This window comes from Anomaloglossus baeobatrachus, chromosome 4, assembly GCF_048569485.1.
Source record: "Anomaloglossus baeobatrachus isolate aAnoBae1 chromosome 4, aAnoBae1.hap1, whole genome shotgun sequence".
Classification (NCBI taxonomy): Eukaryota; Metazoa; Chordata; class Amphibia; order Anura; family Aromobatidae; genus Anomaloglossus; species Anomaloglossus baeobatrachus.
This window is the reverse complement of record NC_134356.1, coordinates 224,614,281-224,627,594: the sequence shown is the minus strand read 5'-3', so window position 1 is coordinate 224,627,594 and position 13,314 is coordinate 224,614,281. Positions and strand designations below refer to the sequence as shown.

At 60.8% G+C, this 13,314-nt stretch overlaps 1 protein-coding gene and 1 long non-coding RNA gene across 3 annotated transcripts in view; one reads left to right on the top strand and one right to left on the bottom strand.

The window, feature by feature from the left end:
* UTP20 (UTP20 small subunit processome component) overlaps positions 1–2,215 on the bottom strand; it is a 355,063-nt gene extending 352,848 nt beyond the window's left edge. For both annotated transcript variants that reach the window (XM_075344692.1, XM_075344693.1), the window contains exon 1: positions 2,071–2,215. In XM_075344692.1, the coding sequence (XP_075200807.1) occupies positions 2,071–2,115 (45 nt within the window). In that variant the 5' untranslated portion in view covers positions 2,116–2,215. The remainder of the gene's footprint in view (positions 1–2,070) is intronic.
* An 85-nt stretch (positions 2,216–2,300) lies between these two features.
* LOC142301396 (uncharacterized) lies at positions 2,301–10,934 on the top strand. The gene is made up of 2 exons (XR_012752788.1): positions 2,301–2,505; positions 10,413–10,934. It is a non-coding gene; the product is annotated as an uncharacterized LOC142301396 (long non-coding RNA).
* Positions 10,935–13,314: the final 2,380 nt, after the last annotated feature.

Below are 13,314 nucleotides of genomic sequence, written 5' to 3'. Positions count from 1 at the left end.
CTCATCACTAGTTGTTCATCACTAGTCATTACGAGCGTTGAGCATGGCAGTGCTCACTCATCACTAGACGTTTCGAGCACCCAAGCATGATAGTGCTCGCTCATCACTAGGTGTGAGTACCAAGCATGGTAGTGCTCGCTCATCACTAGGTGTGAGTACCAAGCATGGTAGTACTCGATCATCACTAGTTATGAGTACCAATCACCCAGCATGGTAGTGCGCGTTCATCACTAGTCATTACGAGCGTTGAGCATGGCAGTGCTCACTCATCATTACACGTTACAAGCATCTGAGCATACATACAAGTACCAAGCACCCGAGCATGGTAGTGCTCGTTCATCACTAGGTGTGAGTACTGAGCACCTGAGCATGGTAGTGCTCGTTCATCACTAGGTGTGAGTACTGAGCACCTGAGCATGTTAGCGCTCACTCATCACTAGGTGTGAGTACTGAGCACCTGAGCATGTTAGCGCTCACTCATCACTAGGTGTGAGTACTGAGCACCTGAGCATGTTAGCGCTCACTCATCACTAGGTGTGAGTACTGAGCACCTGAGCATGTTAGCGCTCACTCATCACTAGGTGTGAGTACTGAGCACCTGAGCATGTTAGCGCTCACTCATCACTAGGTGTGAGTACTGAGCACCTGAGCATGTTAGCGCTCACTCATCACTAGGTGTGAGTACTGAGCACCTGAGCATGTTAGCGCTCACTCATCACTAGGTGTGAGTACTGAGCACCTGAGCATGTTAGCGCTCACTCATCACTAGGTGTGAGTACTGAGCACCTGAGCATGTTAGCGCTCACTCATCACTAGGTGTGAGTACTGAGCACCTGAGCATGTTAGCGCTCACTCATCACTAGGTGTGAGTACTGAGCACCTGAGCATGTTAGCGCTCACTCATCACTAGGTGTGAGTACTGAGCACCTGAGCATGTTAGCGCTCACTCATCACTAGGTGTGAGTACTGAGCACCTGAGCATGTTAGCGCTCACTCATCACTAGGTGTGAGTACTGAGCACCTGAGCATGTTAGCGCTCACTCATCACTAGGTGTGAGTACTGAGCACCTGAGCATGTTAGCGCTCACTCATCACTAGGTGTGAGTACTGAGCACCTGAGCATGTTAGCGCTCGTTCATCACTAGGTGTGAGTACTGAGCACCTGAGCATGTTAGTGCTCACTCATCACTAGGTGTGAGTACTGAGCACCTGAGCATGTTAGCGCTCACTCATCACTAGGTGTGAGTACTGAGCACCTGAGCATGTTAGCGCTCACTCATCACTAGGTGTGAGTACTGAGCACCTGAGCATGTTAGCGCTCGTTCATCACTAGGTGTGAGTACTGAGCACCTGAGCATGTTAGTGCTCGTTCATCACTAGGTGTGAGTACTGAGCACCTGAGCATGTTAGTGCTCACTCATCACAAGTCGTTACAAGTACCCGATCATGGTAGTGATCAGTCATCAATAGTGTGAGTACTGAGCACCCGAGCATGGTAGTGATCAGTCATCAATAGTGTGAGTACTGAGCACCCGAGCATGGTAGTGATCAGTCATCAATAGTGTGAGTACTGAGCACCCGAGCATGGTAGTGATCAGTCATCAATAGTGTGAGTACTGAGCACCTGAGCATGGTAGTGATCAGTCATCAATAGTGTGAGCATGGTAGTGATCAGTCATCAATAGTGTGAGCATGGTAGTGCTCACTCGTCACTACCAATTACTTATTTTCACTGGGCAACCCCTTTAACTCCTCTCCAGTGAATCCTTTCTATATACCTTCTGTGCCGATTTCTCCGTAGATGGAAACCTCCGGCAGCATTAGGGGTACATGAGTGTGTTAGCTCCCCCAGGAGCAGAACTCAGAAGCTGTCCACACTGTGCTGTTCACTACCAGAGCAGGGTTATAGCCTTGGAGGCCTGTGAGCACAATATGGAGCCCATGGTACCAGCCAGTTGTGTACACCCTGGCTGGGCACGAGAGTGGAGTACATGCTGGGACTTGTAGTCCCGCAGAATCTTCAGCCTTACTCCGCCATGTACTTATTGTGAGCTCAGGCACTAAACTTACCTTATACGTGTTCTCGGCCTTATGGTGAGATGACTTCCCCTTCATGGCTGCCGAGAGGTGAGAAGCTGTATCACTACAGTGAGTCTTGGATATGATATACTTTCTCGTCTGCAGCAGAAACACGTTGCTAGATACTGGAAGGGTAGAGGCTAGATCGGAGTTGATTTTTTGAGGGGGAGGAGTGATTTCATGAAATCATGATGTCACCGGAAAGGGCGGGGTTTCCTCAGTGCCGTGCAGATCTGTGGGCGGGAAGCGGCAGTGCTCGGGTTCCTGTGCAGAAGAGCGGAGGATCCTGACCCTGTGGTGGAGAAGATTCAGCGGTTCCCGTTTAGTTATAGCTCTGGGGTCTCACACTGGATGTTGGGGGCACAGAGCAGTGTCTCCTGTCTGTGTTGGGGGCTGCAGCTCGTGTATATCTCAGGCTTTAATAAGGTAAGTGTCTTATGGGGGGGTTACACGGAGCAGGGGGTGATGCTGTGGAGGTTTCATAAGGAATGTGGGGGTTACTCTAGGCAGGAGGCGACGCTGCATGTTTGGGGGGCTTGCAGGAGGCAATGTGAAACGTTTTGGGCGGCTCACACTTGCCAGGGAGCGACTTTGCATGTTTGGGGTGGACTCGCACTGGAAAGGGGGTGAAGCTGCACGTTTGGGGGGTTCACACTGGGCTGGGGGCGACGCTGCACGTTTGTGGGGGGCTCGCACTGGGCAGTGAGCGACTCTGCACGTTCGGGGGGGGGGGGGCTGGCACTGGGCAGTGTGCGACGCTGCACGTTTAGGGGGGCTGGCAGGGTGCAACGCTGCACGTTTGGGGGGGGCTGGCAGGGGGCGATGCTGCACGTTTGGGGGGGCTGGCAGGGGGTGACGCTGCACGTTTGGGGGGGGGCTGGCAGGGGGTGACGCACGTTTGGGGGGGCTGGCGGGGGTGACTCTGCACGTTTGGGGGGGGGGGCTGGCACTGGGCAGTGTGCGACTGCACGTTTGGGGGAGCTGGCACTGGGCAGTGTGCGACGCTGCACGTTTGGGGAGGCTGGCAGGGGTCGACGCTGCACGTTTGGGGGGGCTCGCACTGGCTGGGGGGCAATGCTGCACGTTTGGGGGTGGCTCGCACTGGCCGGGGGGATGGCACTGGCCGGGTTGGTGACGCTGCACGTTTGGGGGGGCTGGCGGGGGTGACTCTGCACGTTTGGGGGGGGGGGGGCTGGCACTGGGCAGTGTGCGACTGCACGTTTGGGGGAGCTGGCACTGGGCAGTGTGCGACGCTGCACGTTTGGGGAGGCTGGCAGGGGTCGACGCTGCACGTTTGGGGGGGCTCGCACTGGCTGGGGGGCAATGCTGCACGTTTGGGGGTGGCTCACACTGGCCGGGGGGATGGCACTGGCCGGGTTGGTGACGCTGCACGTTTGGGGGGACTCGCACTGGCCGGGGGGCGACACTGCACGTTTGGGGGGGCTCGCACTGGCCGGGGGGCGACGCTGCACGTTTGGGGGTGGCTCGCACTGGCCGGGGGGATGGCACTGGCCGGGTTGGTGACGCTGCACGTTTGGGGGTGGCTCGCACTGGCCGGGGGGATGGCACTGGCCGGGTTGGTGACGCTGCACGTTTGGGGGGGCTCGCACTGGCCGGGGGGGCGACGCTGCACATTTGGGGGGGCTCGCACTGGCCGGGGGGGTGACGCTGCACGTTTGGGGGGCTCGCACTGGCCGGGGGGATGGCAGTGGCCGGGTTGGTGACGCTGCACGTTTGGGGGGGCTCGCACTGGCCGGGGGGGCGACGCTGCACGTTTGGGGGTGGCTCGCACTGGCCGGGGGGATGGCACTGGCCGGGTTGGTGACGCTGCACGTTTGGGGGGGCTCGCACTGGCCGGGGGGCGACACTGCACGTTTGGGGGGGCTCGCACTGGCCGGGGGGCGACGCTGCACGTTTGGGGGTGGCTCGCACTGGCCGGGGGGATGGCACTGGCCGGGTTGGTGACGCTGCACGTTTGGGGGTGGCTCGCACTGGCCGGGGGGATGGCACTGGCCGGGTTGGTGACGCTGCACGTTTGGGGGGGCTCGCACTGGCCGGGGGGGCGACGCTGCACATTTGGGGGGGCTCGCACTGGCCGGGGGGGTGACGCTGCACGTTTGGGGGGCTCGCACTGGCCGGGGGGATGGCAGTGGCCGGGTTGGTGACGCTGCACGTTTGGGGGGGCTCGCACTGGCCGGGGGGCGACGCTGCACGTTTGGGGGTGGCTCGCACTGGCCGGGGGGGATGGCACTGGCCGGGTTGGTGACGCTGCACGTTTGGGGGTGGCTCGCACTGGCCGGGGGGATGGCACTGGCCGGGTTGGTGACGCTGCACGTTTGGGGGTGGCTCGCACTGGCCGGGGGGTGACGCTGCACGTTTGGGGGGGCTCGCACTGACCGGGGGGATGGTACTGGCCGGGTTGGTGACGCTGCACGTTTGGGGGGGGCTCGCACTGGCCGGGGGGGCGACGCTGCACGTTTGGAGGTGGCTCGCACTGGCCGGGGGGGGATGGCACTGGCCGGGTTGGTGACGCTGCACGTTTGGGGGTGGCTCGCACTGGCCGGGGGGGATGGCACTGGCCGGGTTGGTGACGCTGCACGTTTGGGGGGTGGCTCGCACTGGCCGGGGGGATGGCACTGGCCGGGTTGGTGACGTTGCACGTTTGGGGGTGCTCGCACTGGCCGGGGGGCGACGCTGCACGTTTAGGGGGGCTCGCACTGGCCGGGGGGTGACGCTGCACGTTTGGGGGGCTCGCACTGGCCGGGGTGCGACGCTGCACTGGCCGGGGTGCGACGCTGCACTGGCCGGGGGTGCGACGCTGCACGTTTGGGGGGTGCGACGCTGCACGTTTGGGGGGGGCGACGCTGCACGTTTGGGGGGGGCGACGCTGCACGTTTGGGGGGGGCGACGCTGCACGTTTGGGGGGGCTCGCACTGGCCGGGGGGATGACGCTGTACATTTGGGGAGGCTCGCACTGGCCGGGGGGATGATGCTGTACGTTTGGGGGGGCTCGCACTGGCCGGGGAGATGACTCTGTACGTTTGGGGGGCTTGCAGGGGGCGACACATGTTTGGGGGGCTCGCACTGGCCAGGGGGTTACGCTGCATGTTTGGGGGGCTCGCACTGGCCAGGGGGTTACGCTGCATGTTTGGGGGGGCTCGCACTGGCCAGGGGGTTACGCTGCAGGTTTGGGGGGCTCGCACTGGCCAGGGGGTTACGCTGCAGGTTTGGGGGGCTCGCACTGGCCAGGGGGTTACGCTGCACGTTTGGGGGGCTCGCACTGGCCAGGGGGTTACGCTGCACGTTTGGGGGGCTCGCACTGGCCAGGGGGTTACGCTGCACGTTTGGGGGGCTCGCACTGGCCAGGGGGTTACGCTGCACGTTTGGGGGCTCGCACTGGCCAGGGGGTTACGCTGCACGTTTGGGGGGCTCGCACTGGCCAGGGGGTTACGCTGCACATTTGGGGGGGCTCGCACTGGCCGGGGTGCGACGCAGCATGTTTGGGGGGAATGTAGGGGGCGACGCATGTTTTAGGGGCTCGCAGTGGCTAGGGGGTGACCTACATGTTTGGGGGGCTCGCAGTGGCTAGGGGGTGACCTACATGTTTGGGGGGCTCGCAGTGGCCAGGGGTGACGCTGCATGTTTGGGGGCTCGCAGTTGCCAGGGGGTGACACTGCACGTTTGTGGGAGGGGGCTCGCGGAGGGCGACCCTGCACGTCTGTGGGGGGGGGGCGGCTCGCGGAGGGCGACCCTGCACGTCTGTGGTGGGAGGGGGCTCGCGGAGGGCGACCCTGCACGTCTGTGGTGGGGGGGGCTCGCGGAGGGCGACCCTGCACGTCTGTGGTGGGGGGGGCTCACGGAGGGCGACGCTGCACGTCTGTGGGGGGGGCTCGCGGAGGGTGACGCTGCACGTCTGTGGGGGGGCTCGCGGAGGGCGACGCTGCACGTCTGTGGTGGGGGGGCTCGCGGAGGGCGACGCTGGACGTCTGTGGGGGGGCTCGCGGAGGGCGACGCTGCACGTCTGTGGGGGGGCTCGCGGAGGGCGACGCTGCACGTCTGTGGGGGGGGCTCGCGGAGGGCGACGCTGCACGTCTGTGGGGGGGCTCGCGGAGGGGCGACGCTGCACGTCTGTGGGGGGGGCTCGCGGAGGGCGATGCTGCACGTCTGTGGGGGGGGCTCGCGGAGGGCGACGCTGCACGTCTGTGGGGGGGCTCGCGGAGGGCGACGCTGCACGTCTGTGGGGGGGCTCGCGGAGGGCGACGCTGCACGTCTGTGGGGGGGCTCGCGGAGGGCGACGCTGCACGTCTGTGGGGGGGCTCGCGGAGGGCGACGCTGCACGTCTGTGGGGGGGCTCGCGGAGGGCGACGCTGCACGTCTGTGGGGGGGCTCGCGGAGGGCGACGCTGCACGTCTGTGGGGGGGGCTCGCGGAGGGCGACGCTGCACGTCTGTGGGGGGGCTCGCGGAGGGCGACGCTGCACGTCTGTGGGGGGGGCTCGCGGAGGGCGACGCTGCACGTCTGTGGGGGGGCTCGCGGAGGGCGACGCTGCACGTCTGTGGGGGGGCTCGCGGAGGGCGACGCTGCACGTCTGTGGGGGGGCTCGCGGAGGGCGACGCTGCACGTCTGTGGGGGGGGCTCGCGGAGGGCGACGCTGCACGTCTGTGGGGGGGCTCGCGGAGGGCGACGCTGCACGTCTGTGGGGGGGCTCGCGGAGGGCGACGCTGCACGTCTGTGGGGGGGCTCGCGGAGGGCGACGCTGCACGTCTGTGGGGGGGCTCGCGGAGGGCGACGCTGCACGTCTGTGGGGGGGCTCGCGGAGGGCGACGCTGCACGTCTGTGGGGGGGCTCGCGGAGGGCGACGCTGCACGTCTGTGGGGGGGCCCTGTGTGTGTGTGTGTGTGTGTGGGGGGGGGGCCCTGTGTGTGTGTGTGTGGGGGGGCCCTGTGTGTGTGTGTGTGGGGGGGCCCTGTGTGTGTGTGTGTGGGGGGGCCCTGTGTGTGTGTGTGGGGGGGCCCTGTGTGTGTGTGTGGGGGGGCCCTGTGTGTGTGTGTGGGGGGGGCCCTGTGTGTGTGTGTGTGGGGGGGGCCCTGTGTGTGTGTGTGTGTGTGTGTGGGGGCCCTGTGTGTGTGGGGGGGGGCCCTGTGTGTGTGTGTGGGGGGGGGCCCTGTGTGTGTGTGGGGGGGGGGGCCCTGTGTGTGTGTGTGGGGGGGCCCTGTGTGTGTGTGTGGGGGGGCCCTGTGTGTGTGTGTGGGGGGGGGCCCTGTGTGTGTGTGTGTGTGTGGGGGGGCCCTGTGTGTGTGTGTGGGGGGGCCCTGTGTGTGTGTGTGGGGGGGCCCTGTGTGTGTGTGTGGGGGGGCCCTGTGTGTGTGTGTGTGGGGGGGCCCTGTGTGTGTGTGGGGGGGGGGCCCTGTGTGTGTGTGTGGGGGGGGCCCTGTGTGTGTGTGTGGGGGGGGCCCTGTGTGTGTGTGTGGGGGGGGCCCTGTGTGTGTGTGCGTGGGGGGGGCCCTGTGTGTGTGTGCGTGTGGGGGGCCCTGTGTGTGAGGGGGGGGCCGTGTGTGTGTGGGCCGTGTGTGTGTGGGCCGTGTGTGTGTGGGCCGTGTGTGTGTGGGCCGTGTGTGTGTGGGCCGTGTGTGTGTGGGCCGTGTGTGTGTGGGCCGTGTGTGTGTGGGCCGTGTGTGTGTGGGCCGTGTGTGTGTGGGCCGTGTGTGTGTGTGGGCCGTGTGTGTGTGGGCCGTGTGTGTGTGTGGGCCGTGTGTGTGTGTGGGCCGTGTGTGTGTGTGGGCCGTGTGTGTGTGTGGGCCGTGTGTGTGTGTGGGCCGTGTGTGTGTGTGGGCCGTGTGTGTGTGTGGGCCGTGTGTGTGTGTGGGCCGTGTGTGCGTGGGCCGTGTGTGCGTGGGCCGTGTGTGCGTGGGCCGTGTGTGCGTGGGCCGTGTGTGCGTGGGCCGTGTGTGCGTGGGCCGTGTGTGCGTGGGCCGTGTGTGTGTGCGTGGGCCGTGTGTGTGTGCGTGGGCCGTGTGTGTGTGCGTGGGCCGTGTGTGTGTGCGTGGGCCGTGTGTGTGTGTGTGTGCGTGGGCCGTGTGTGTGTGTGTGCGTGGGCCGTGTGTGTGTGTGTGCGTGGGCCGTGTGTGTGTGTGCGTGGGCCGTGTGTGTGTGTGCGTGGGCCGTGTGTGTGTGTGCGTGGGCCGTGTGTGTGTGTGCGTGGGCCGTGTGTGTGTGTGCGGGGGCCGTGTGTGTGTGCGGGGGCCGTGTGTGTGTGCGGGGGCCGTGTGTGTGTGCGGGGGCCGTGTGTGTGTGTGTGTGCGGGGGCCGTGTGTGTGTGTGCGGGGGCCGTGTGTGTGTGTGCGTGGGCCGTGTGTGTGTGTGCGTGGGCCGTGTGTGTGTGCGGGGGCCGTGTGTGTGTGCGGGGGCCGTGTGTGTGTGCGGGGGCCGTGTGTGTGTGCGGGGGCCGTGTGTGTGTGTGTGTGCGGGGGCCGTGTGTGTGTGTGTGTGTGTGTGTGCGGGGGCCGTGTGTGTGTGCGGGGGCCGTGTGTGTGTGCGGGGGCCGTGTGTGTGTGCGGGGGCCGTGTGTGTGTGCGGGGGCCGTGTGTGTGTGTGCGGGGGCCGTGTGTGTGTGTGCGGGGGCCGTGTGTGTGTGCGGGGGCCGTGTGTGTGTGCGGGGGCCGTGTGTGTGTGCGGGGGCCGTGTGTGTGTGCGGGGGCCGTGTGTGTGTGCGGGGGCCGTGTGTGTGTGCGGGGGCCGTGTGTGTGTGCGGGGGCCGTGTGTGTGTGTGTGTGCGGGGGCCGTGTGTGTGTGTGTGTGCGGGGGCCGTGTGTGTGTGTGTGCGGGGGCCGTGTGTGTGTGTGTGCGGGGGCCGTGTGTGTGTGCGGGGGCCGTGTGTGTGTGCGGGGGCCGTGTGTGTGTGCGCGTGTGTGGGGGCCGTGTGTGTGTGTGCGTGTGTGGGGGCCGTGTGTGTGCGTGTGTGGGGGCCGTGTGTGTGTGTGCGTGTGTGGGGGCCGTGTGTGGGAGGGGGGCCGTGTGTGTGGGGCGTGTGTGTGTGTGTGTGTGTGTGTGTGTGTGTGTGTGGGGCGTGTGTGTGTGTGTGTGTGTGTGTGTGTGTGTGGGGCGTGTGTGTGTGTGTGGGGCGTGTGTGTGTGTGTGTGTGTGTGTGTGTGGGGCGTGTGTGTGTGTGGGGCGTGTGTGTGTGTGGGGGCCGGGCGTGTGTGTGCGTGCGGGGGCCGTGCGTGTGTGTGCGTGCGGGGGCCGTGCGTGTGTGTGCGTGCGGGGGCCGTGCGTGTGTGTGCGTGCGGGGGCCGTGCGTGTGTGTGCGTGCGGGGGCCGTGCGTGCGGGGGCCGTGTGTGTGTGTGCGGGGGCCGTGTGTGTGTGTGTGTGCGGGGGCCGTGTGTGTGTGCGGGGGCCGTGTGTGTGTGTGTGTGTGCGGGGGCCGTGTGTGTGTGTGTGTGTGCGGGGGCCGTGTGTGTGTGTGTGTGGGGGGGGGGGGGCCGTGTGTGTGGGGGCCGTGTGTGTTGGGTGGGGCTCGCAGGGAGAGAGGCTGCACGTTGGGAGGGGGGCTCGCAGGGAGAGAGGCTGCACGTTGGGAGGGGGGCTGCACGTTGGGTGGGGGCTCGCAGGGGGAGGGTGCTTGTTTTAGTGGGGCTCGCACTAGGCAGGGTGTGATGCACGTTGGGGGGCTCGCAGGGGCAATGCTGCACGTTGGGGGAGCTCGCATGGAGAGCGTCTGCACGTTGGGGGGGCTCGCAGGGAGAGCGTCTGCACGTTGGGGGGGCTCGCAGGGAGAGCGTCTGCACGTTGGGGGGGCTCGCAGGGAGAGCGGCTGCACGTTGGGCGGGCTCGCAGGGAGAGCGGCTGCACGTTGGGCGGGCTCGCAGGGAGAGCGGCTGCACGTTGGGCGGGCTCGCAGGGAGAGCGGCTGCACGTTGGGCGGGCTCGCAGGGAGAGCGGCTGCACGTTGGGCGGGCTCGCAGGGAGAGCGGCTGCACGTTGGGCGGGCTCGCAGGGAGAGCGGCTGCACGTTGGGCGGGCTCGCAGGGAGAGCGGCTGCACGTTGGGCGGGCTCGCAGGGAGAGCGGCTGCACGTTGGGCGGGCTCGCAGGGAGAGCGGCTGCACGTTGGGCGGGCTCGCAGGGAGAGCGGCTGCACGTTGGGCGGGCTCGCAGGGAGAGCGGCTGCACGTTGGGCGGGCTCGCAGGGAGAGCGGCTGCACGTTGGGCGGGAGCTTGCAGGGGGAGAGAGGCTGCACGTGGGGGGCTCGTGCTTGGCAGGGGGCCGTGTTGCACTTTGTGGGAGGGGGCTCGCCTGTGTGCTATTAATCTTCTCCCTTTGTTTTTCTAATACAGTTTGTGACTACTGGCATCTGGGTGTAATTGCCCCCCGTCGTCCCACCTTAGAGACTGAGAGAACAGTGTGGTGTAATGCACATCACACCTCCTGTGTCCTCCAATGTATTCAACAAGAGGATTTTTATGGTAAATGGAGAAATACAATTTTTACACCTAAAACGCACGGGACTCCGATACAAAAGATTTTTTTTCTTTCATTGTTGCCAATGTCCAACATGGCTTTATTCTACGTATTGATTTGTAAAGTTGATTGCTACAGTATATATTTGTATCCCCGACCTTCTGTCTCCCCCTCCCCATTACCCTGTAGACTGTAAGCCCCTGAGGGCAGGGTCCGCTCCCCTCTGTACCTGTATCTCAGGATTGGTTTATTCACTGTAATTTATATCTGTATTTTGTGTGTTACCCGTTCCCATGTACAGCATGGAATAAATGTTCTCTATAAAAATAAAACTGTATAAATATATTTCTCTTTTTTTTTTAAATTGATATACTTATTTTAATAAAACTGTTCTAGAAGTTTGGGCTGAATGTTCATTTCTATAATGATAAAGCTCGGTGTGACATTAGTGAGCAGTCACTGCCGGTCGGGCTGCGGTCACACATTGTTGTAGGTAGTTTCCAAAACATCTCAGTCCTCACATGTAGACCCACAGTAAACTGATCAGATCTCGCTGACAATTTATTTTCTGTCTTTAGCAGCCCCCTGATCCTCTCTCACGCCCCCCATTTATTAGGCCCCAGTCCTGTTTCCCTCCTTTGGTGGCAACATAACTCCATGAGGCTCACACCGCCTGATTCCTGTCATATGGGGCGAAACTTTTTTTTTTTTTTTTAATTTAAAGGGACGTAAGTTGCTTTTTGCTGAGCGTCTGAAGCTGTTGCCACCGCTGTTCCATAGGACAGGCTCTGGCAGAGGTGACACTACATATTTTACAGAGGGGTAACAATTCATCTTAGAAATTTTGAGAAGTATTTTTAGCCGCTGAGGAGAACATCATAATTTGCAGCAACTGAAAATGATAGTACATACAATAGATGGGTATCTATAAGGCCCCTTTCAGATGTCCGTGTTTAAACAGGTGCAAGCCACACGTACCAGTATGGTTGTCTGTGTGGTACCGGTAAAAAAAAGTAAGATACTGAAATGAATGTTTTTGTTTTTTTTTTTTGTTTTGTTTAATGTGGAAAGCCTGAAAAATTAAAGAGATAGGAAGATAAATAGAGCTTATAGAATAGTGTTCTAGAGATAGTTAGCTTGACCAGCGTTTTTACACCATTTTTATTTTTTAATTTAAAAAAAAAAAAAAAGACGTGGGGTCCCCCCAACTTTCATGTCCAGCACAGGAACAGCAGCAGCTGTAGGCTGAAATCCTCAGCTCTCTGCTGTACCTTGGCTGGTTATGAAAAATAGAGGGGATCCCACGCTTATTTTTTACATTTTTAGTTTAAAAAAAATTACGTGTAGTCCCCTCCATTTTTACTAAAAAAAACCAGCCATGGTACAGCAGACAACTGGGGGATGATATTCTTAGGGTGGAAAGGGCCATGGTTATTTGGCCCTTTCCAGCCTAACAATAGCAGCCCACAGACGCCCGAGAAGTGGTACATCAATTAGATGCGCCAATTGTGGTGCTGGACCTGGCTCTTCCCGTTGCTTTGGTGCAATGGCAAACTGGGTAATATTTGTGGGGTTGATGCCAGCTCCAGCATACACCCCTACTACTAATCCAGTAGATGAAAGGAGAATAACAAACTTTATTTGAACAAAAAAACCTTCGACTCAGACCTCATTCACCAATTTATTTGATTTTTATAAATAAAAAAACAGTTCTACCGTAATCTATGGTGAGGTCCCACGACATTCCCCAAAAGCAAACCTGGAAAGACATAAAAGAGAAAATCATTCAATAAATAAAGACAAAAGACATCCTCTTTTCCAATTTATTTCTCTATCAAAGCCCTAATTCTGGTCTGCCGAAAGCCAATTGGGGGCGGTCACGTCAATCCTATACTGCTGTCACACTCAGTGAAGAACCGAACATTCCTCATTGGTTGTGAGAGTACACACACACACACACACACACACACACACACACACACACACACACACACACACACACACACACACACACACACACACACACACTGCTGTGGATGCTTCTGTTTGATGACCTTCATCTCATAAGGTGAGCTCAGGTTATTCAGGTCAGCAGTATGTGTGCGGGCGCGGCAGTGATGTCACAGGTTAATCAGAGTTCACAATGAACTCAGATGACATCCTGATGACACCCGCGCTACTGTGGGTGTCGCGGCAGTAACGTCATGGGTTCATCGGAGTTTCCAATGAACTTTGAAGAACCCGTGAAGTCACTGTCGCTACACCCGCGGTAGCGTAGGTGTCGTCAGGATATCAGAGTTCCTTGGATACTCACCTGTCCCTGGCACTGATGTCTATGGTGCTGCTGCTTCCAGGTCCTCCGTTGAGTGCATATTCATTGAGTATAATGAGCGGGGATCGGAAGCAAGTGACAGCAGGGCTGGAGACAAGTAAGTATAAAAATTCATTTTATTTCAGAGACACGTGTTTTCTCTGGTTCGTGTCACACGGATCACATCAGTGTGACACCCGTGCTGCCTGAGAAAAAAAAAAACAATGTCTGCGTGCAGGGAAATGTGGGGCAACACGGTCCATGTAAAAACATGCATGTGTGAGGAACACTATAGAATAACATGAGTACGTGTGGCATCCGTGTTAAAAATGGATGACATCCATACCTGAAACATATGGATAAAAATTCCCCGTTTTCCCAATCGGTGCGGGTTCCAGTGATCGGACACTGATCACCAGGTGATCACCTTGCCCATGGATAAGTGATAACTTGTTTTCACTAAACAA